Source organism: Kogia breviceps, chromosome 12, assembly GCF_026419965.1.
Source record: "Kogia breviceps isolate mKogBre1 chromosome 12, mKogBre1 haplotype 1, whole genome shotgun sequence".
NCBI lineage: Eukaryota > Metazoa > Chordata > Mammalia > Artiodactyla > Physeteridae > Kogia > Kogia breviceps.
This window is the reverse complement of record NC_081321.1, coordinates 74,788,237-74,813,262: the sequence shown is the minus strand read 5'-3', so window position 1 is coordinate 74,813,262 and position 25,026 is coordinate 74,788,237. Positions and strand designations below refer to the sequence as shown.

At 35.9% G+C, this 25,026-nt stretch overlaps 1 protein-coding gene and 1 long non-coding RNA gene across 12 annotated transcripts in view; one reads left to right on the top strand and one right to left on the bottom strand.

The window, feature by feature from the left end:
- Positions 1-25,026, bottom strand: part of LOC136792280 (uncharacterized) — a 520,212-nt gene that overhangs the window by 195,147 nt on the left and 300,039 nt on the right. For all 9 annotated transcript variants that reach the window (XR_010835849.1, XR_010835856.1, XR_010835850.1 and 6 more), the window contains one exon: positions 8,665-8,714. This is a non-coding gene — a long non-coding RNA (uncharacterized lncRNA). The remainder of the gene's footprint in view (positions 1-8,664; positions 8,715-25,026) is intronic.
- KERA (keratocan) lies at positions 2,636-24,988 on the top strand. Of its 3 annotated transcripts, XM_059080909.2 has the most exons (4): positions 2,636-3,205; positions 14,368-14,418; positions 15,739-16,632; positions 20,839-24,988. In XM_059080909.2, exons 3-4 carry the CDS (start codon positions 15,747-15,749, stop codon positions 21,012-21,014), a joined length of 1,062 nt encoding a protein of 353 aa, XP_058936892.1. In that variant the 5' UTR covers positions 2,636-3,205; positions 14,368-14,418; positions 15,739-15,746; the 3' UTR covers positions 21,015-24,988. The 3 variants fall into 3 exon arrangements, with proteins under 3 accessions (XP_058936892.1, XP_066865955.1, XP_066865954.1); XM_067009854.1 differs by lacking the exon at positions 14,368-14,418 and having other exon boundaries at positions 2,843-3,205; positions 20,839-21,884; XM_067009853.1 differs by lacking the exons at positions 2,636-3,205; positions 14,368-14,418 and adding an exon at positions 14,117-14,198 and having other exon boundaries at positions 20,839-21,884.

Sequence of the window (25,026 nt, the reverse complement as noted above, 5' to 3'; positions counted from 1 at the left end):
TTTATGAACTGTGGGGTAGGTTATCTCTTCTATATTGTTTGTACCTTTTATAGCATTTAGCAAGGTAAATGATGGTAAACTTGATTTGATATGACCTAAATCTGAAATATTGTGACATTTCATGGCTTAAAAACTTGATCCAGCAGCCACATAATCAAAAACTTTCCCCAATATTAACTTTCTATTTATATCTTTCACATTGTTTTTCTTTACACACAAAGAACAGCTCATGTTAAGGCCATCAGTTACTGCCATCAAATTCTAAATTAATTACAAGCGAAGTAAGTGACCAAAGACAATGACCATTTCAAAATCTTTATCCTCCTTGAACTTTCTGAAGCACTGAACATTGATAGGTAATTGGTAACAAAATTTAAATAAATGAAGATTCTTTTTATTATTGACCTTGAATCACACAGCTTCTTTTTCCTGTTTTCTCTTTTGTTCATTTAAGTACTACTTTGTTTGTATTTTCACCAGGAAAACAATGAAATTACACTGTATAGAAAATTGTAAAAAACAGTATGGTCCTGAGAGCTACAAAATTAGTGATGAGATTTTTTAACGCAAAAATAGTTAATACATTTTCCTTCAGACTACTAGAAGGTATCTTTAAAAAAAATTGAACGAGGAACAAAAGGCATTTGTTTGAGGTTTTCACAGCACAACTGCAATCACTTTATTTCTGCTTCCCTAATTTAGCAGATAGAGAGTGAAGAAAGGTTGGCTGTATTACCACCAGTGCAGTTTATTTCTTCAGATTCAATAAATGAAATGCACAGTGGTTTCTGGAATTTTCATTACGGTACACTGGCACCAAGCATAGAATAACAAACACATTTTATTTGGTTTTATTCAAGAAAAGTAGGTTTGTATTACACTTCTTCAGTACTTTAGCTATGGTAGTCAAACAATAGCACCAAACATTTTTTTCTTTAGAGTTTCTTAATTTTTTTTTATGCCTCAATTAGGAACGGCATCCTTTTAGTAGAAAAAGAATGCATCTTATCCAAAATTATGAATATGGAAAATATGGATGTGCTTTCTAGCCAGGAACATGAATGATTATTCCAACAAGAACACGAGAAGAACATTGTTATACAACATCCTAGCTGTTTTTAAAAGATCTGCTAAAGAAAAAGTCAGCCTTTCAATTACAGGTCGTGGACAAGATGTACACATTGTAAAGTTGAATCATAAAAAGAACTTGCTGGTTTAAAAAGTAAGAAACAGTGAAATATAACCCATAAAATTTATATAAATTAAAATGCATTAATATAAAGATACAGATTTTAAAGGAACAAATACAAACCAAAAGGTGTATATTAGATTAAAAGTATTGTTCATAAGGAGGGGCATAAGAAAAGCAAATGGTAAAAACTGCAAAATATTAACAAAACGCAAGAGAGGCCTATATGGACAATTAACACAATCAGCCACCCTTGAAGTCTGGCTAAATAAACAAACAGAATGCCAGTTTCCTGATTCATTAAGATGTGTTTGAGGCACATTTCTTTCTTTAAAGAAAAAGACACTTCTTTTTCTTTTTTTAATACTTATTTATTTGGCTGCACCAGGTCTTAGTTGCCACCTGCAGGAGCTTTAGTTGCGGTATGCAAGCTCTTAGTTGTGGCATGTGAACTCTTAGTTGCAGCATGCACGTTGGATCTAGCGCCACGACCAGGGATCAAACCTGGGCCCCCTGCACTGGAAACATGAAGTCTTACCCACTGGACCACCAGGCAAGTCCCCCGAGGGACATTTCTTGAAGCAGCTTTCACTACAATTCCAGTTAGACCTTTCCCTTTATCGTTCTGACGCTCTTATTCCTTAAAATAGCAGTGATGTTAACAGCTAAACTTTGATGATTGCCAATGTTCTATGTGTTTTATATATTGATTTATACCTAATTTTCAAAACAACCAATGAGGTAATGTCATCATTGCCTCTATTTTACTAATGGAAAGGGCTGAGTGAGTGACCAAAGTCACAGCTAGTTAGGTTCCTGACTCTGGAAGACTTTCTTAACCATTATAATCCAGTTCTCACTGAATTCTTGTGTACAGTTGAAGTCAGTGTTTAGCGTTTAATTACATACTATCTTTAGCTATACTTAAAAAAAATAATTTACCTTCCAGAGAGGAAACTACTACAGCAATGTTTTTATTTAAAACTATTTTTCTCTAACGTATTTTAAAATTTGAGGAAAATACAAAAAGCCCATATTCATAGGTGATTTTTGCCCTAAAAGTTTTACGAAATGCCTAAAGCATTTAGTAAAAAAAAAAAAAAGAAAAAAAAGGAGAAATCTATACATAGGGAAGAAATTAATTGGAATATTCGATCCCAGAGAGTAGTTACAATCAGTAGAACTGAAAATTCCTATTGAGATAAATGATAAATATGTTAATTATTAATAATATTAAATATTTTATAACCAAGTCTCACAATGGAGATAAGAGTTAAGAATTAAATGCTTAAAATTCAAGGGGATAGGTAGCTTAAAATTATTTTGTTAAGGAGTTAAAATTGGACTAAAAGGACTATGAGAACTATTGACCAAATTTAATTTATCTTCCTCATCATATAAGCATCCATTGAGCCCCTATGATATACCAGCACAATGCTGTTAGTCAATGGGGGAAAACGGCAGAAAAAGAATTGCCTGCCCTTCTCCCTGTCACCTCTCCACTCCTTCGTCCTGCTGCCTCCAACCTGTGGCTCCAGGAAAATCAAGTGTATCTGAGCTCAACTGTCCAGGGCCATGGGGAAAGCATATGAAAGTGATCCTTTTCGGAATTACAGCTGGAGGCTGCTTGACATATGCCGGCCTCACAGCATACGGGAGATGCTGGGTTAAGCTGTAACAACAGCGCTCCACGCCACCAGGCAGTAAATGGATTTCAGTTCCGCTTTAATTTCTAATGAATGGCCATGACTACACCACACCCATCAGCAGGAGGAGAAGATCCTGCCGCATTGACAGCCTTGCTTAATGGCTGCCTTCCTGCTTATCACACCTCAGCCTGATTAAATTGTTATATAAAGAGAAATATTTTTGCAATAAATAGCTGTAAGGAATTTCAATCGAGTTCCAAGGCCAACAAAACAACAAAAAAAATGAATTGCCTGTCATCAAGAAACTTGTAGCCTAGAAGACAGAGAAACAATCACAAATTGTTAGCTGGAATTGAGTCTACATTGGGTAAGTAGGTTCTAACAGGAGCATGTACTTATTTCTAAAGGCGAGTAGTATTGAATGCCTTCGTTGAGGAAGTGATGCTGTATTTGAGTGTTGTGTTCTACAGACGGACGGGTGGTGAGGGGATTTTGGTTGAGCAAGCATCATGAGCAAGGCTTGGAGTGAAGATATAACAGTAAATTCAGAAAACTGCAAAAATCTGGGTAAGGTTACAGCAGAGGGGATTTTGGTTGAGCAAGCATTGGAGTGAAGATACAACAGTAAATTCAGAAAACTGCAAAAATCTGGGTAAGGCTATAGCAGAGGAGTGTGGATGCAGGGTGGGGGACCCATCAAGACAGAGTCCTGGAGTAAGCAAGGGACAGTCATGAAGGCTTCTGTGCCAAAAAGTGTCCAGTTCATGCTTTTAATCAGGCAATTACATATTCCTGAGTAAAGGTCTGTCACTTTTTCATCTGTCCCAGCTCCAGACCTTTTTCTTATATGTAGAAAACTGCCCTTGATTGTAATCTTAGTGGGGCTCTGTAGCCCCTAAGTATCTCTTCTCTTCCCAGCCTCGTAAAGCCAGGGTGGAGCTTATGGCAGGCTTAGCCAAGGAGAGGCATGTTCTTGGCTTAGAATTCATCTGCGGTGGCCCCCAGTGAAGGCTGTTTGTGAGACCCTCTGGTTCCAGTGATATTCAGCAGTAATGGCAATGCTTCCTGGCCAGATGATTTCTATCTAGTTTTTAAAAGCTTCCTTATCTTCTGCCTGTTTTCCAAGTTCACTCTTCCAGCCTCTTCTCATTTATGTGATTCCACCTATCACTTTCAAAGAAAGCCTTTTTTTGTTGAAACACCTGGAATTATTCTCTGGTATTTATAGCCAAGGAGTCTAGTAGAAAAAGATATCAATACCAGAAATCCATTATTGACATCAGATTGTTGGGAAATATTGGGGAGTTCACATTGGTTATCTGCATAGCTTAGGTAAAAGGCAGTCAGAACCCTGAAATTATTCAGAGGTCAGAGTCTGGATGACAGTGACCCACAAAAATGGGACATGGGCCCTGTATAGTTACAGAAATGACACATTTCCTGAGGGTAAGGCTTTGAAAAACCATACAGTAAGTCCCCTACGTACAAACGAGTTCCCTTCCAAGAGCACATTAGTAAGTCCAATTTGTTCATAAGTCCAACAAAGTTAGCCACTGATCTGGAAAGAGAGGGCCACCCAAGAATTGGCATAGAGATTAGACAATAAGATACAGATGAGAAGGAGTGGTCACAATTCCCAGCCCCACCAAACCTCCTTTATTTGCTGAAAGAGCCCCACACTACTCTATTTGTAAAGCAATTCCTTCCTTTTTGAAGATGCAACTAGTTCCTCAACTGAAGGCATTAACTTTAGGAGGGAATTTATTCTTTTCATGCCCCATTCCCCTTAACCTTCAATGATTCCCACCTATAATAAGAAGGAGCAACAGGGTATCAATTAGAAAGTAAAATCTAGAGATGGAACTACTGTTATAAATGAACTACAGGAATTACCTAACTTATATTGGCTAAATATTAGAAAAGATGGATGGATTCTGAGGGTACTCAACAAAGGAGAGAGAATGATAACATTAGATAAAGCTGAATTAGTTATATGAGTGTACTTTCAGAGACTGTGGATCCATTAACATAGTTTAAGGGGCTGTTAGTTTGCTGAAACACCGCAAAATGGAACTCAATGGAAGCATACATTAAATGAAGTTGATTCCTCGGCATAGTATAGAAGCACAAAATAAAAATTTTCACAAAATGGAAATCTTATACTATATGATAAAATGGGTTTTTACCATGTATAATCCACCCATCCATCTTCACCAATTGAGACATATATTGGAGATGGGAATACCAATATCTTTAAAAAGACTTTAGTGATGTCCATGAATTGTTGGTGGAAGGCATAGCAATGAAAATTGATTCCCTGATTTCAGTGAGGAAGGGCAAATCTGGAGTGGAAGAGATAATGTAGTGTCATTTAACTACCAATGAGTAAAACAGATACATTTTCCGTTAATAGATATCAGGATCAGTACAAAGTCAGAATAGTCTGATCCAAAAAGAGCTTAACAGCCAGTTGAGAATTAGATTTCTGGGAATGAAAGAGATGTGAAGTCCTCTGTAGAGCTATTTGATTTGTGAAATTAATAACCCTCCAGAACTGCTCATCAGAGCCTTGGGTGTGTCATTATGATATATGATATGGAATTTCTGCCCTCCACTGAATTTTTAAAACATAGGTAAATCATGGACCTCGAGTCACCAGAATGAAAGAGAGGGCATCTTGTCTTAAATAAGTACTTTGCAATGATATCTCAAGTGTGTGCTACTTTTTTTTTTTTTTTTTTTTACCTAGTCTTCGCCTAAAAGAACCAGAGTTCGTTACCAAAGTAACTGTGCCCTGTGAAAGAAAACATGGTTTTGAAACACAACTAATTCCCGGGGCCACAGGACACTTCTTCAGTCCACTAGTAAGGGTATTTTGATGTTAAAATGACAAGTGGAGAAGCTACCTTTATCCTTCCCATATTTATTACCCAAGTTCTTGTACAGCTGGAATAGATGACTTCAAAATATGATGGATTCTTATGTCAGCTCTGTAACCCATGAAAAAGGAATATTTTGATTGGAAATACCAAGTTGAAAATTGCAGAGCTTTCTGCTCCAACAAAAATATTAAATTAATAGCAATAATGCTTCAATAAAAATCATAAATATTAGTGCCATCTTTAGTGATTTAAAAGTACAGGGCTAATGATCCTCAGCGGATTCTCATTTGTGTTTAGTAGTGGAAGGATAGTTTGAGAAGATAAAAATGGATTTTCCAAAGTTTAATTAGATGGCAACTTCTGTTGCAACTGCTGTTCCATATGGGGTCCAAATCATTATAGCTCTTAGTACTTTGTATAAAGCAACTGATCTGAATAATGTCTTTCTCCTCTATTCCAATAAACAAAATTACTAGAAGCAGTCTGTTTTATTTCACCAGGCAGGAACAGTAATATAATTTTGCCATACTGTTTCTGGATTGTGTTAACTCCTTGGCTTTGTACCACATTATAGTCTACAGAAATACCATCTTACAGAACATCATGTGATACAACCTAGAGGGTAAACTTTATTAGCTAGATATGTTAATTAGACACTTGAATGCCAGCACATTGGAGCCAAATACAATGGAAGACTATAGGGCTGTCAAGTTACTGATTTATTTTAAAGGTTAAGAGGTCTAAGGAAAGTTGGGGTAGCTCTCTAAAGTGAAGACAGTTTGCTGAACCATGTCTCTATGACCACTAGGAACATGAATAGTCTCTTTGAATTTTGGAGGCCACATATTACTGCATGTGAGTCTGGTGCTGAGAAGCTGTAAGATTTGAGTTTTTCCCATGGCAAGAGAAGGCTCTCCAGACAGCTGAGGTCACAGTGATCCTGCTAGTTATCACTCATCAGATTAAATGACATTTAAAGGGTTCATAGTAGGTCAGGTTGCTGCTATATGTAGTGTGTGGTAAGCCTTAGTAAGAGAATTAAAACCCTAGCTTTCCAAAGCAAGGATATGCTTATATTTAGCAAATAATTACTATGCTTTTAAGAAGCTGGACCCAAGGGGAAGCTAAACAACAATTTGATGTTAACTACTCATAAACCTAGTATTACCTGATCTATCTAGCCTAATCTCAATTGCTCAGCAATGCTGATTCATCAAGTACACGGGGGCTCATGGGGGCTCTCTCTATGACCAGCTGACTAAGAAGATTCTAAATACAATTATAATTATATAAATTATAGTCAAAATTATACGATATTTAGGAACAAATTGAGAGTGAAATGCTGCAACAGTATTGGATTGATTGGGATGCCCTGGAAGGCAGTTTGTTAAGAAGCTAAGGAGAACAAGAATACATATTCTACTCAATGGATCTCCTCAACATACTGGAGACGTTATGAGTCTAATTCTCAATATTCTGATGAAATGCCTTCTTGTAAGACACCTCTTCTGAAGTGCTTTGGAGGTGAGCTTTAAACTAATTGGCTTTCAAGTTGCTCACTTCCTGTTATCTTAGTATCCTCTGAAAGCTAATAGTGCTAAGGTGGAACACTGTAGAAATGGAGAGAGCTTGAGAAGCTGGAGGAGAACAATCCTAGAGCATATTGGTTCTGGATAGTTGGTAACACAGCTCACCCAAGAATCACAGAGATATTTTAATTTTTTGATTAGGTATTGAAAGTCTTCTTGTAGAGTCTTAGAGGAACCGGCACCAGAGAGAGTCGTAAATATCAAAGTTGAATCAAAACATAAATAGCTTATAAGTGACGGTATGCTACTAGTTTCAGATAAATTGTGGACAGCATAGCCTCAGGAGGCTTCACATACAAAGGCTCAACTATGCAAGAAGGTTATTTGCTATTTAGTCACAACAAAAGAAATTCATGTTAGCAGTTTTAATTTAAAAAGCAAAGTTATCAAAAGTACACTAAGAAGAATAAATGTTGACTTTTTCAATTTATTCCCAATATGTGAGTGTATGTGTGTAATATATATAAAAAAGAGAGACAGAATACCTGATCCTTAGCTGACAAGTGCTATTGATTCTCATAGATCTTCTAATATGATTACTAGTGCTTCTTCTTAAGTATCAAAATTCAGCAAAGCACCATCAGCTATGTGAGGAACGTTTCCAATGTGAAATACCTCTATAGGTCAAATCAAGCCAAGAAAAAAAAAGATATCAAGGGAAATAAAATTCTTGCAGGGAGCAGAAAAAAACTCACAATACTATTGAAACCTTGTAGTTTTTAGTCTCATTTTGAAGAGATTAAGAGAGAAGGTAGTAATTACATAAAAGAAAAGAATGCTTTAGGAAGGGAACAACCAGAGAATGTTTCCAAAGTAAATACATGAAGTATGATATAGAAATTTTAAAGAAGACAAAATTAAGGAAATCTGTTGGAAAGCATAAAAATCTTTTGATAATGGAAAGAGAATAGATCAAAGATTTAGTGTAACAAGGAGGTGCATCATCTAAGACTTTCAAAAAGAGAAAATAGAAAAAAATGGACGGACCATATGGACTTGAATTTCCAGATTGAAAGGACTCCCTGGGTACCCAGTGAGTGAGTGAAATACACCCTCTCAAGACATATTGTTGTAATAGTTCAGGAACTGAAGATGAAAGGAAAATCTCAAAAGTTTAATGAGAGCAAAAAAGGTCATATTCTAAGAACTGAAAATTACAATTTTATTAACCTTTTCTATTTCAACTGAAGAAGCGACAAGACAACCACTTTCTTGAGTATCTTCAAAATTTGGAAGGACCATTATTTCAAATTAGAATTGTATCTAGTCGAAATATCAGTTAAGCGGATGGGCTGAGTAAACACATTTTTATAAACATGACTTCACACACACATAAAAAAAGAGAAGTAACTCACGTGCACAGGAAGTGATCAGAAGCTGTGTTCTCCCAATGCTGTGGTGTTAACTAAGAAAGAACAGAACACAAGATTCAGAAAGTAACAAGGGATCTAACCCAGAAGGTGGGTAAAGGAAGTCCAGGACCACAACAATCTCACTGGACCAGAGACCAAGGATTCTATTATTCATAAATGTATTTTAAAAGACAGTACTTTGTCAGAGACAGCTGATTTTGTTGTTTTTTTTTCTTTGACATATCATTGATTTACTATGTTGTGTTAGTTTCAGAGGTACAGCAAAGTGATTTGGTTATTCTATTCTTTTCCATTATAGATTATTATAAGATATTGAATTTGCATTAGTTTTGACACCTTAGGTAAACTTAGTTAACATTTGAAGAAATCTTATAATGGAGACTCACTTCATGAATTTTTAAAATATTTGGTGCAAAATAAAGTCCTGTTATGTAACATACAGTTGAACTTATTTTCATCAAACTTAACACCTCTTTGTAGGTTGTAGGGGAAGATTCCTATAGCCCTCATTAATTATGAGTCAACTGAAATGTCAACTTAAAGTCAACTTAAACATTGTCATTTACCAAATTGGCTTAGGTTGGTTTACAACAGCAAGCAAACTAGATTGAAGTAGGAAGATATGGAATTCCAGAAGAAATATCTCCCAGAAGAAAAAAGTGAACTTAATATTTCTGTGGGGTTTTTTTAATGAACACTTTTACCATGTTCTAGGTGCTTTAAAAATACTAACCCATTTAATTTTCATAACAATCCTATGAGGGGGTATTATTACTATGATTATTTATATTATTATTATCCTTAATTTACAGATGAGAAGACTAAGGCAAAGATAAATAATTGTTCAATTTTTCACAGCTAGTAAATAAGAGAGATTTATTCAAGCCCAAGCAGATCTGACTTTTAACCAGCACACTATGTTACCCTACCCTCTGGGTGCAAAATATTTCCAAAATGGTTTTATAATTCTGTTTGAGAAATAATTCTGTTTTGGAAAATATTAGTGACATAGATATATATATATAGAGAACATCACATATATATGTATGTATATATATATATATATGGCAAATAAGTGCAATACAATGAAGGAATTAAACTAATTTTGCACTGTTTTCTTCAGCAGTAAACAATATTTATATTATGTAATAACATGCAGTAAATATTTAATCAAAGTTTGTGGTATACATACATTAGGAGTTATTGAAAGGAATAATGGTTGCAGGTGGGGTAAGAGTGGGAATGAGCAAATGTGCGAAATCTTTATCTAATGGGGGGGTGGAAGGGAGGTCCAAGAGGGAGGAGATATATGTATACATATAACTGATTCACTTCATTGTACAGCGGAAACTAGCACAATATTGTAAAGCAATTATACTCCAATAAAAATAAAAAAAATAAAAGAAAATAGTTGATGTTTATAATTGATAAGTTAAAAAGTTCAGGCAAGGATATTGAAGTAAATATTAAAAGAAATCCATAATAGAGTTGAAAACAATGGCCTCTTGGGAGCGGGACTTACACAGAAGTGTGGGGTGGGGGATTGCTTGGTTCATTATCAGTTTTGTAGTAATTTTGACCTTTAAAATGTGTCATTGCTATATTTTAAATGTATTACTTTGAAAAAATTTAAATACACATGTATATGCATGTGTGTCAGCTATATATTTTAGTGGATTCCTTTTATATTTTTAAATTTTTTGACAGAATTTAGTTAAACAGGCTAAAATTGATCTATGAAGAGAAAATTATTTCTCTTAGTAAACGTATAGTCATTTGGACATAAACATAGGTCCTGGGAGCACGTAACAGTCCAACTATTGCTAACATAGAATCATCAGATACATATGCCAACAAATTTGAAATCCTACTAGAGTTTCGTGTCTTTTATACTTTTATGCATCGCCTTCTTTTTTTAAATGTCAACGATCTTTAGGAATGCAACAAGACAAATTCCCCAGTCTAAGACAGTTTAGCAAAGCATCCTCCCTTTTACTAAGAAGTAGAAGCAAGATAAGCGAATAGGAAACATCAAAACATGCTAACAGAAGGAAAAGAGGTTAAGCCAACAAGACTTTAACTCCATCTCAAGTTTCTAGGACTTCTCTCAGGAAGGCCAAGATACCAACTATAACATTCTCTTCTGAAAGAAATTTCCAGGCCTTCTGACATGTTCACCTTCTTTATCTTCTTTGATTTTCAAACAACCCTTCATAGTAGTCAGAACAGGTGCATTATGGGTAGACTTAGGCTTATAATGGTTAAATAACCTGTGCCCGCACAAACAGCTAGTAAGACGCAACATGAAAACTCTAACTCACATTTTTTTACCATACTTTGAAGGTTCTTCACTATATTCCTATTCACATAGTAGTTATGCTGATCAAAAAATTCATAATTATCAAAATGATACATGTGTCTTGTGTGTTTATTTGTTCATTTGCTCACTTGGTAAATAGTTATTGGATACCTACCATGTCCAAAGCCCCAGGGACTTCTAAAATATTAGTCTGTCATTAGAAGGACAATTTCAAAGCCACATCGTTATACATTAGGCTTCATTTTCCCCTCTTAGCAGAGTTAGATAAGGCTGGGCAGAGTCCTATTAATTCTTTTTTTTTTTTTTTTTTTCTTTTTTGCGGTATGCGGGCCTCTCACTGCTGTGGCCTCTCCCGTTGCGGAGCACAGGCTCCGGACGCGCAGGCCCAGCGGCCATGGCTCACGGGCCTAGTTGCTCCGCGGCATGTGGGATCCTCCCGGACCAGGGCACGAACCCGTGTCTCCTGCATCGGCAGGCGGACTCTCAACCACTGCGCCACCAGGGAAGCCCTCCTATTAATTCTTATAACAACTAGCATGACTCAGAAGTTCGCACCATTGTCTTAATTTAATTTATTGAACTTCCACATAAGCAGTCCTAATGAAGAGTTAAGTCCCCATCCTTCAGGAATCAGTAATCAAAGAAGGGTAGATTGAATTGTAATGGGAAAAATTAAGACACAGACAAACAGAGATTATACTAACAGTGGAAGACATCCTATATTTTAGTCTGGAAACAATGATATCAAACCTGGCAAGCATTGTAGATGATCATTTTTATTTATATCATGTCTCCCAGGGTCCTTAAAATGTGATTGCTATCATATGCTCACAAAATGAGAAGGAAGAGTTGAGAATGATTTCCAGATTTCTGGTTTAGGAGACTGAATAAGATGATAGTGTCACTCAAAAGTATAAAGTGACAAGAGCAGTTAAAAGGGAGATAGTGAATTTCATTTTAGATATATGGCTGTGAGACCTGCAACAGGAGATGTCCAGAAAGCAAGTGGATACACACATTGGAGTGCAGGTGTTCTTCCGGAGCCTAGATTGAAGAAAGAGCCTCAGGAGTCATCATAATAAAGGGAATGGTTAAAACCTTGGAATCGTTTAAAAATCTTTGAGATCTTAGAATCTCAAAGAGACTTAAATGCTAGAAAAGCTTTTTAAAAAACTGTTAGAGGAAACAGAGAGCTTCAGACCATAGATAGAGAGAAGTCACAAGGAAAGGGGAGGAAAAACTAGGAGAGAATGTAGTCCAAGAAACATTTTATTAAAGGGGTGGGTCTGCATTGCCAAAAGTCACAAGTCAAGTAGGCGAAACACTTAAAGACTTCAGTAGATTAGTAAATATGAAGGTTATTGCTTTGTTGTTATTGTAAGAGCAATGTGAGGGAAGTAGAGGGATTAGAAACCTTATTTTGATGGGTGAGTCATGGGTGGAATGGTGAATAAGAAACAGAAATTGGAGGCAGCCAATGTACAACTAATTTTCCTACAATGGACACATAGCAAAATTTGTATAACAGAATTAAGAAATGACTAAAATAAGTTTGGCTAAAAAAGAAAATTAGGGCTTCCCTGGTGGCACAGTGGTTGAGAGTCCGCCTGCCGATGCAGGGGACACGGGTTTGTGCCCCGGTCCGGGAGAATCCCACATGCCGCGGAGCAGCTGGGTCCGTGAGCCATGGCCGCTGAGCCTGCGCATCCGGAGCCTGTGCTCCGCAACGGGAGAGGCCACAACAGTGAGAGACCCGCATACCGCAAAAAAAAAAAAAAAAAAGAAGAAAATTAAGAAGAGAGTAGCTAAAGGGGGCCGTGCAGATTCTGAGATCATCTGTTGTTTTATACTGAGGGTTTAGAAAAAGAAGAGAGAGAAGGAAAAATGCAGTAGAGACAGGAGATCATTGTTGTGACAAAAGCAAATTAACACTTGATTTTTTTTCTTAAAATATGATAGGAGTGTACCTGTTGGGCTACTAAGAGATCATGTCTGAATTTGATCTTAAGCTATCAAGGCCCTGAAAATTAAAGGTATTTTTCAGTTGAGAGTGTAGGGCTAATGCTACAGAAAGGCTAACATTTCCTAATCATTTACAACAAATTTGGGCCAAACTTGTGAGGTAGTCCAGCAGTCTGTTGTAGATGATGAAACTGTGTTTAGGAGAAAGGAAGTAGGTGGTTCAGAAAAAGTTTTTGAGTCCAGTGCTCTCCCCTCTTCACTGTGTTCTATCTTTGATGATATTTATGTGGGCAGTGTTGAATGAGTCATATCAATACAACTCCTTTTTCCCAGAATAAGATAGATTTTGAAAAACAAAATGATTACAATCAATCAGCAGGGTAATATCTGAAAATGAGATTTTCAAAACTTTTTGTCTTTCCTTAAGAGGCATACCATTTATTTTCCTCAAATACAAGAACTGGAAGACATATTATCCTAAACTTCTATGTTAAAGAAAAACAAAAAACAAAACAGTGCAGCAGAATGGCCTATAATGGCCTAAATGCAAAACATTTTTATGATGCAGGAAATAAAAATCTCATTTTAATAATTATTTGGAATAAAGCTCCCAATATGAAATAGAGACATAAAAATTATTTCTATAAAACAGTTATTTCTATATACCATATTTTAGTGCCAACATCAGGTAGAGCTTTCCTGATTTCACTTTTAAATTTTTCAAATACATTTTTTATCTTTTACCCCTTGACCAAAAACAATATATCTAAATAGAATCCCAGCATGTTTTATACAAAAAAATGAATAAAATATTTCCATATAAACAGAAAACATTGGTCTTTACGTCTTTGTATCCAATTTTTTAAAAAGATCATCTAGAGAAAAATGCTTTAAAATCTTTTTTGTTGTAGTTGAAATCAAAACTGCTTTTAGTTTCTTGCTGTTAGATCAGGTCTCCAGATCAGTGCATTACAATATCTTTGGGACTGTGAACTCAGAGTGAAAGTTGCACTGAATTTTGTTATAGGTTCTTGAGATTAAAGTCAGAATTTCCTGTGCTGGGCTACCTAGGTACTGAGGTGCTGTGGTTGTTGGAGGGGTTAAAGCTGGAGCCATGGATGCATATATATTAGGGAGGATTCACAAAAGCACGACAGTGGAGCCTGGGTCAATCCATTACTATGAATGAGCAGTGACCAATAGAAAGGGACGAGGAAGATCCAAGAAAACCGAGGTAAGCCGAGTTCTGAAGCTCTGTCAAAGTGGAAACAATAGATCAAAGGTGTTCATGGTGACTGATCAGAAGAGGTTTTATTTTTTCTCGTAGGAGGCTAGACAGCATAAAATAAAAACAAATTATTCTAGTCAAGGTTGTTTTTTTTTCTTTTCTTAACTGATTTTAGCAAACTTCAGATCCAGACACAGGACTCAGCGATACATTCCTGGACAGCAAGGTAAACTATTTTACGCTTTTCAAAACTCTTAAAGTTAAGAATTCAAAGTTATGATTCATCAGAGGCAGGTTTACAGCTTCAATAACTAAAGCAAATCCCTATTCTGAAAAAAAAATAATGTTTTAATGTGTCTCTGTTGGAAGATGACCAGAGCAGTATTCTGCAATCGCAAGAAATTTGACAGCTTGCGGAAGCTGCCCTGTGCTTGTCATTTCCTCGATTTAGTGGCAAAATCGAAAGATCAGCATTTCTAAATGATGCTGATTTTATCTCTTCCTAAGGAATCAGTGAAATTTATTTGGTCTTTATTACCAAGTGTTTGAACTAAATGTACATTGATAAGAACGTTATTGTTAAATAGATACATATTATTTTCCTGTTAGGATAGTTCTTTGTTCCCATAACCTTGTTGAAACTCAACGGGGGGAGGATTTATGTCTTTTAAATGTATCACATATCAGTAAATGTTAACCTTTGCTCTGTTAGCATCCATACTGAAAATATGGAGATCCATCTGTATCCTGAGCATGTTCTTTGTTTTGTTTTGTTTCTTATCAACCATAGTAACACCGCTTACTTATGTAAGTGTGATATATATCTGTATCAACATCTATAGCTATATCTATATAGAGAGAGTTTCATAATCCAAATTTCTTGGCTAAACAACTTGATCCTCTACTTAAAATATTAGAGGTCCTTCCCTAAACCCCCAAAATAAAACTTACCTGAGAAGTTGAGCAACAGAGCAAGAGATTAATCACACATTTCTCTTCAAATCCTAAACTTTTCCTTCACAAAAAATTGCTAAAATGTTCTTTGATCTCTCTATTTCTTTGGTTGAAGGGCCAAAGAGCCTGGGAAATCTCATCCAGATGTTCTGCTCATTTAGGAGTAAAAGTGAAAGCACATGCCAACTTCTTAGGAACAACATAGACTCTAAATTTGAGTTATTAAAAGGTCACTTTTTTGTACTCGTGCGTTCAACTCTGGATTTCAGTTAACTTCCTTGCATTAAATAGCTTGAAATGGAAAACACTTAAGAGTTCCTAAAATTTTCTTTTTCTTTCTTGGTTTTCATTGTGATTGGGTTAAAACCAGAAAGTTACAAGTTAGTGAGTCAGTTTCAGTGTTTGCAAAAATGCATTGCAGATAGTGCCCACTAAATAGATGGGTATTCTTTGATAAATATGTATAAAATGCTGACATGTCTTTACCTCCCCGCGCCCCTTGAAGAAGCCATGTTTATCGATCATTTTGGTGCATGCAGTTATCTAAAGGTCAAGATCTTTAAACATCTAACAACTGTATCCCTTACTGTAGGTACTAAAATGGCAACCAAAATCTGTTTCATCATCTGGGTGTTATTCATAACAGATACTGTATGGACTCGAAGTGTGAGACAGGTTTATGAGGCAAATGATGCAGAGGACTGGATGTTGCGTGACTTCCATTGTCCCAGGGAATGTTTCTGTCCCCCCAGTTTCCCTACTGCTTTGTACTGCGAAAACCGGGGTCTCAAAGAAATCCCTGCTATACCATCAAGGATCTGGTATCTTTATCTTGAAAACAACCTGATAGAAACCATTCCTGAGAAGCCATTCGAGAATGCCACCCAGCTGAGATGGATAAATCTAAACAAGAACAAAATAACCAACTATGGAATTGAAAAAGGAGCCCTAAGCCAACTGAAGAAGCTGCTTTTCTTATTTCTGGAAGATAATGAGCTAGAGGAGGTACCTTCTCCATTGCCAAGAAGTTTAGAACAATTACAATTAGCTAGAAACAAGGTGTCCAGAATTCCTCAAGGGACCTTTAGCAATCTGGAGAACCTGACCCTTCTTGACCTGCAGCACAATAAACTATTAGACAATGCCTTTCAAAGAGACACCTTTAAAGGACTCAAGAATCTCATGCAGCTAAATATGGCTAAGAACTCCCTGAGGAATATGCCACCAAGATTACCAGCCAATACTATGCAGCTGTTTTTAGACAACAATTCCATTGAAGGAATACCAGAAAATTATTTTAATGTGATTCCTAAAGTGGCCTTCCTGAGACTCAACCACAACAAATTATCAGATGCTGGCCTCCCTTCTAGTGGTTTTAACGTATCATCAATTCTAGATCTTCAACTGTCTCACAATCAACTCACAAAGGTCCCCAAAATCAGTGCTCATCTGCAGCACCTTCACCTCGATCATAACAAAATTAAAAGTAAGTAACCATCATGGTGTGTCTTTGACTAAGATATTCATGGTTATTAAATTTATTCTATATCTTCTTTAAGAATATCAATAATGTTTGTTTTCTCTCCAGCTCTTGTGCCCTTAGACATTTTTTAGTGTATTTTCAAGTTTTGTCTATTCACAGACAGTGTCAATGAACCAAGAAGTTCAGATGTTCAAATTGCAAATTGAAAAGTGGATTTTAGTAATCTACAGAGGGCTATTACCTGTTGGAGAAAGTAAATGTCTCTATCTTCATTTACTCTGAAGAGATTCTGATATTTCTGCCTCAGTGGGCAGACTTATTGAAGAAAGTGTACCAGCCACAGGCAACCTCATGAATAGTAATAGAAGGAATATGATTTAGGAGGTATCAGGAAGGGACTTCTGTCCTAAAACCTACAGGACAGCTGATGCCTACAATCACCCTAGTTAGAATTTCTGCTTTAGATCAGTGGGTTTCTCAAACTTTAGAGTACATAGATGGGTGGCCCCATCACAGAGTTTCTGATTGAGTAGTTCTGGTGGGACCTGAGACTTTTCATTTCTAGCAAGTTTCCTAGGGATGCTGAGATTGATGTTCTGGGGACCATACATGGGAAACCAATATTGTACTTTAAGGCTTTGCTCTATCGAAATTGAAACAAATGTCCCTGGAAGTTGGCAACTCCTTAGGACTAACGTCAGTCAACAAGGTAGAATACAAACTCCTTTCCTGAAAATAGCTTTTTGTTTTTTAACATCCTTATTGGAGTATAATTGCTTTACAGTGTTGTGTTAGTTTCTGCTATATAACAAAGTGAATCAGCTATATGCACACGTATATCCCCATATCCCCTCCCTCTTGCATCTCCCTCCCACCCTCCTTATCCTTACCCTAGCCATCTATTTTACATTTGGTAATGTATATATGTCAATGCTGCTCTCTCACTTCGTCCCAGTTTACCCTTCCCCCTCCCCGTATGAGAGATGAGTGCAAAGTGTCTTGGAGGCAGAGGTGCCATGAAGGGAAGAAGTGGTTATAGAAAGAAGGGGCTGGAGATGTTAAAGGCAAACTTAACATCTTCACAATTATGCCTGAGACCAGGCAGACTCAGGTGTAGAAGGAGACAATATCTTGGTCCAGCTACAGGGGATGATACCAGCCTGGCAAGTATCCATGCATGCTCCACCCTAGCACAAGCCCTTTAGAAAGCTAATCTTGAAGAGGCTTCTGAACAACCTTATAAAATACATTCCTAAAATGAGAATCAATTGGATGGTTTGCAGGAAAATGACACAGGTAATTGTCAGACGGTTGTGCTGCCTGCTTATTACTCACTAAACTTTTCATTAAGCAAATAATTACATAAACATCCAACTTATAAGAATAGACTATTTTGCAGTGGGTATTCTTCAGTTTTTCAATATTTTGTGTTATTTTTCTAGCAGCATACTTGAGCATAAAATCCAGGAACTCATGAGCAAGCTGCTCCCACAGCAGTGATTTTTTCCATGGTGATGAGACACATTGTTTAATCTTGTAGTTAAAGCAAACGATGCAACAGGAAAAAAAATGTTAATAGCTGAATCTGTGCACTGAACCAAATAGTACAGCAGCCAATATCAACCTAAATAAATGTAATTTTTTCCTGATGAAAGTTCTGTGCTTCTACAGGTGCATTCCTTACCTGACAACAAAAGTCCCATAGACATTTGATGTAGGAAGTTAATTTAAAGGGATTCCACATAGAGCCCTATTTGTGAATTGGGAATTCCCCTGAAGTGGGACCTTGAGAATGAGAGTGTTCAGGAGTGAGGTAGCAAAACTCAACACATAGTTGGGCACCTAGGCTAGGTACTTACATAGTTTTACAAAGTTACACAAAGTAGAGGACTCTATTCTTCCTCCACTTTTATTTTAGAGAGTTTTTTTCAAAGTTTTCTCATATATATCTATTTTCCAATCATTTTTAATACCTTAATGTGCATCAGAATCACCTGGAGGGCTTATAAAACACAGGCTGCTGGGCTCCAGCCTCTGGATTTTCAACCTCATAGGTATGGGGTGGGGTCTAACCATGCTGTTCTCAGGTAGTATTGATGCTTCTGGTCCAGGGACCACACTTTAAGAACCACAAATTAATCATCAAAAGAACCTCGTGTGCTATTATTGGGAATTTCTGAAGAAAGAAAAACTGAGCCTCAACTAAGTGAGGCTATTTTTCCAAGGACAAAGGACAAGTATAATAGCCAGGACCTGAGCCTAAGGTTTCCCATATTAGGTGTTTTTTCCCCAACTCCAACATTATTATCATAACACATTTTTCTTCAATGCCTAGAATATGAGACTTAAGACAAATTTCTATCAATAGAGGTAAAAATCGTTTTCACAGCAACAGCATCAACAAAGAGAAATTGATTTACTTGCTGCTTAATGTAGATATCAAGCATGGTCATTTCTATATTCCAAGAAAAGAAATGGAAAAGAAGAATTTCCCTGGCAAGAGTCCTTGGCTCACCATTATATCACAATGCATTATAATAACTGCTAAAGTACTTAGTTCTTCTTACCTCATAATCTAGTCTAGTTGTTAATGAAGTGGTTGCCAAGAAACATACCTCTTATATGAAGCGTTCTCAGAATTTATAGGACAGTGAACTTTTCTTATCCAAAATGATGGAAATATTTATTTCTTCTGAACACCTTAGGGGACTTTAAATCTGACAAAAATGTTATCTATTCAAACAAGTTACTTCTTGGCACTCTCAGAAACATTATAATTAATTTATGAAAATATAATTAAATTTAGAATGCTTGTTTTTACATTCTATTTATTCACAAATGCATGGGTTATGGGTCATGAGGGTGATAAGGATAGGAGATAACACATCAGAAAGGACATAATCTCTCCAGCAGGCAAGGGACCCTGTGTAGTAGGAAAGGGACGAGGCTGGGACTCCGCTCTGCCACTTACTTGCTGAAATAAATACCTGGTGCACATTGCCTTACCCATCTGAACCACTATTTCAGCAATGCCCAGGCGGGGAGAATAATAATGTTGCCCAATACAGGTTGTGTCATGATAAGGTAATAATATATGTAAGAAAAAATACCTTGATGAACACAAATCTGCTATCCAGAGTCATTATTTTTAGCAAGTTGACTTCACAAAATGGCACAAGATCAGAACAAAGCACCCTCACTGTAAGCATAAAATCCTTCAGAACAAGTCAGTGTGCACCAACAGGACACAAAAGGAAGGTCATTGCCAAAGTTAGTTGGGTCTTATCTTCTAAGGGAAGATCTCTTCCTCAAAACAGTTTCAAAATAGGATTTAAAAGGAGTACATGAATTCATGGTTGAGATCAGCTATTATGCACACTTGTCAGAATTTCACTGGTTCAAGAGGCTTTCTCTCCTGAATGATCCTAAATGTCGATATAGACATTGATGCCAAGGGCTCTGATCCAAGGCAGGTGCATGATTTCTTACATCTTAACCATATGAAAAGGCTGACAGGATAGTTCCTGGTTTGAATTTTTGTAATTCAGTTCTTGGCAAATGTTTCCTTTCCAATTATATACACTTAAGTATGGAGATTCAAGGTTGTTTCCTGCAAATATCACATATATAAAGTTATATTAATTGCACTTAAAAAAAAGCTTATCATCATGTACTACTAGTTTGAGTGTTTGCATTTTTTTAAGGTAACTGTCAAGCACCTTCTCTAATAATAGACTGGCTTTCTTCCTTTGCATCTATCTACTCCTCCATTCCACCATGCACTTACCCATTCATTCAGTACCAGCTCTGAACCATTGTTTCCACCTCTAATGCCCAAACACTACCTTTCTCATTCTACAGTAATCAAATCATGCCTTATCTGGCTTGCTAAAGGAAGAAGACAAGTGATATATCTTATACACCTTTGTTTCCATCACAACTTTTAACAGTATATCCTTTCTAGTGCTCTGTATTAGTATAGCAAAATATGGACTGAGATGACTGTGTACGTTGCACATTTTTCCAGGGTTACTTCTATAAAACAGATATGCATAACTTCCAGCTTACACGAAAAGGGTTTGTCTCTCTGCCACTTTCATAGACCAGGCCACTAGACCCTCCATAGGACTGTTATGATAGCTCTTGGTCTTCCCGTCCTTAGTCTCTTATATTCCAGTTCATTTATTCACGCTTTCTTTGTCTCCGTAGATGTGAATGTCTCTGTAATATGTCCTACCACTCCTATCACATTGCCTGCGGAACAGGATTCCTTCAGTTATGGACCTCATCTTCGCTACCTCCGTCTGGATGGAAATGAAATCAAACCACCATTCCCAATGGATTTAATGATCTGCTTCAGACTCCTTCAGGCTGTCATTATTTAAACATGTCTTCAACAATCTAAAATGCATTTAATGAGTTCATATTTCTGACCTGATATTTGGTTACCATTCATAGTTTTAAGATAAAAATCACTTTTCTAATTGCTTATGGCCGCCATTTTTATTTGTATGGCTTACTTTTTTTCTATTCAAAGTTGCTTGTCTCCATGATATGTAGCACAGCCTGCTTTTCTTTAATTAATAAAACAGACACAGAGTTAAGATAGTTTATCAACTCAAAGATAGTTCCTTTTCGTCTCTCTCACAGCTTATTAATACCAAATAATACAAATACATTGTGATTCAATAGGAAGGATATATTTGTTTGCAAATGTTCAAAATTGCTTATGCAGATATTATATTCACAGTATAAACACAACATCTAACAGGAGGTAGGAATTTCTAGAGAAAATGAAAAAATGAGGTATTTCTTTATCATAATTATAAAGAAGTAATTAAGTTCAGATTGTTAAGTAACATTCGTAAGTATAAGTTTGGTATTTAGCTCAAGAATGGGTATGAAATGCATCGAATACTTTATAACAAGAAAATTCTAGTCATTTAATATCAAATAACAGAGCAATAGTCATTTTTAGTTCATTACTATTTCTTATACCTGCTGTTCTTAAATATAGTACAGTGTACTCTAGCAATTAAAGTTCTACATTTATTGTAACACATTTCTGACAGAATCTTAGTGTTTTAACACTTGAAATCCACTTGAATTGCAAATTGTTCAGCCCTTATATTTGCCAGTGCTTTTTGGATTTTTTAAATAAAAAGAGTGAATGCTTTCTAACAAAAGAGAAGTAAAATATTTATTTCAGGAGGCTTATTCACAAGTCTTACTAAGAATATATTTTTAATAAAAAGCGTTATAGTAACAAGTAGTTCCATTTTTCTAGCATGAATACATTAAAATATATTTTCTCCTACCTGTTTTCCTCTTTTATCCAGTGAACACAAGAAAAAAATTTATATTCTAATCATTTGACATAATATACCTGTTTCTTATGAGTCAAAACCAAAACAAAATAGGATTTTGTTAAGTAACAAAGTACAGTTTTCTTATATTTCTGATTTTGTTAGGTATATGTTATTAACAATAAATATTCCATATAGATTAATACATCTATTTATATATATTTTTCCAGACATTATTCTGAAAAATTCGATAAATATATTTCCTTGGAAAAAGGATCATATACATGTGTGAATCACCACATTAATGAAAGCCCAACATGTTACTTTAATCCAAGGCTTCTCAGAAAATTAATGTTATTTCATTGTGAATTCCCAAGAAGAAAATATAATGTGCAGGATTGCCTATGTATTTTCATACCAAAATTTATTTGGGGGTGGGAGGAAAGAACAATGAACATACATTGAACAGTTTTTTAATGCCGGCTGAAGGCAAGACATTAAGAAAAAGAATAAGTTTAAAATACTTCAAAGCACATAAAGAAAATTATGAAAATAATGTCATATAAAATTATGTCGTAAAAATACAGGTAATCAGATATCGTTAGGTTTGGGGAAAAGAATATGTTAACAGAAACACAATAACTTTAAATACTTGAAAACTTGCTATGTGTAAAGGGGGATGACACATATTCCAGGAAGCTCCAAAATGAAAGTAAGTAGAACACACACGAGTGAAATTTATAAGGAGCCATATTTCATAGCTAGCTAAGGAAGAATTTTCTAATATTTGATCAGAGTCACCCAGCGATGGAAGCAGCTCTTCCTAAGGTACAGTTACCTACCACTGAAACTGTTCAGAGAGACGATTCAAGAGAAAGGATATAGCACAGGGAATTATACCCATTATCTTGTAAGAACCTATAATGGAATATAATCTGCAAAAATACTGAATCACTATGCTGTACACCTGAAACTAACACAATATTGTAAATCATCTCTACTTCAATTTAAAAAAATGAGAGAAAGGATGTGAAAAGAATTCCTGATCTGAAAGCAAAATTGTAAAATGTTCTTTTTAGACCTTTTCAACTCTAAGAATTTTCAGCCTTCCTTTTCTTCTTTCTTTCTTTCCTTCCTGTCTTTTTTCCTTATTTCATAAAATATATATTGAGTGCCATATATATAATAGACCAGGAGTCCCCAACTGGCCCTTGGCCTGTTAGGAACCGGGCCGCACAGCATGAGGTGAGCGGTGGTGAGTGAGCGAAGCTTCATCCTCTGCTCCCCATCGCTGGCATTTACTACCTCCTGAACCCTCCGCCCCCTCACCACCTGGTCCATGGAAAAGTTGTCTTCCACAAAACCGGCCCTTGGTGCAAGAAATGTTGGGGACCACTGTACTAGACTATACTACACACAGGCAATATAATAGTGTGCACGATTTATACTACAGTGGATGAGACACAAATTGGCTACATAATCACAAAAATATGTAAAATTTCATCTGTGATAAGTTATAGTAACAGAGAGCTGCACGGTGCAAAGGAATTTGAAAGGAGGATTCCCTAAAGAAATAATGGTTAAGGAAACACATAAAGCATGAGAAGTATTTAACCACACAGACTGAAAGGGAAGAATATTCCATGCCATGTTCAAAGAGTCTATAGTCCTAAGAACAATCTGGAAGTCACTGAAGAGTTTTAAGTCGTAAGAGATTACATTCATTGAGGTAATATCACGTAGTGGTAAAGAATATTAATACTGAGGCTAAAATTGCTGAGTTCAAATTCCAGCTTCACTGTTCTGTGGTCCTGGGCAGAATCTTTAAATTTTCTGTGTCTTAGTTTCTCCTAATCTATAAAATGAGGACAAATAATAATACCTACCTTATGGTGAGAATTAAATGAGTTAGGATATGTAAAGTGCCTTGAAGAGTGCATAACACATGGTAAGTGATAAATAAGTGTTTCTTATTATCATTGGGTGCATACGTATACAATATAAATAGATAGAGATATGTACTAGATAGATATATACAATATATTTATGCACATACACAAAAGTTTCTTCTTGGCTCACTGAGTGAAACAATTTGGAGGAAACTAAGACTAGATGTGAGGAGATCAAGATTTTAATACAAATTAGAAAAAAATGGTATCTTGAAGTGTAATTTCACTGATCGTGGTTGTAGAAGTAGAGAGAAGTGGACACTGTGAGAAAAGCAGGAGGTAAAATTATTAGGATCTGATGGCTGATTGGCTCGATGGGAAGAGAGCAAGGAGGTGCGACGTTTTCCGGTATGCATAATTGAATAGATGGCAGTACATTTCCTAAGGAGAACACATTTAGAAGAGAAGATCATGAGTTTGATTTTAGACGTGGTTAGTTTGAAATTATTTTTATTTATCCAAGTGGAGATGTCATGTAAGTTGTTGAATGAAGTCTATGAGAGGCCTGAATAGATATATAAACATGTAGGTGAAATTTTCTAAATTTATTGATATTTCCAATAATTTTGGAAGAATTCTGCATTTAAGTATTCATGCTCCCATGAGGTAAGACTGAGTCAGGGACAGAGGATGGATTAGGAGAATGCACACAGAACTCTAAGCATGGACACATGAAGCTATGAGGAATAAATGAGCTTTCTACAATCAATTCCTTCATTTTTAATTTTTTAATTATATGCACAAAGATACTAGAATGTCCCTAAAATTTACGAATCTTGATGTATACATTGTGACTATTAAGAAAATCTAGAAGAATAGGAGATGAACCCAACCCATTTTTAAAATTATGGGATCATAATAAACTCTCAATCCCTCATTTATGGCCCTAACTAAAACACAGAACAAAACAAAACAACATTTTCCATGATCTCTGCATGTAAATATCATGAACATATAGGCAAAAAAAAGAAAGAGAAAAGGCAGTGTCCAATGATAATGAGAAATGCATTTGCAAACAATAATGTTTAAAAAAATAAAGATGGACTTTTGGTAGTAAGAACTTTATAACAGAATTTTTTATTTGATTTTTATTTGATTTCCCTTAAAAAAAAAAAAAAACTAGACAGAACAACTGGCATGGT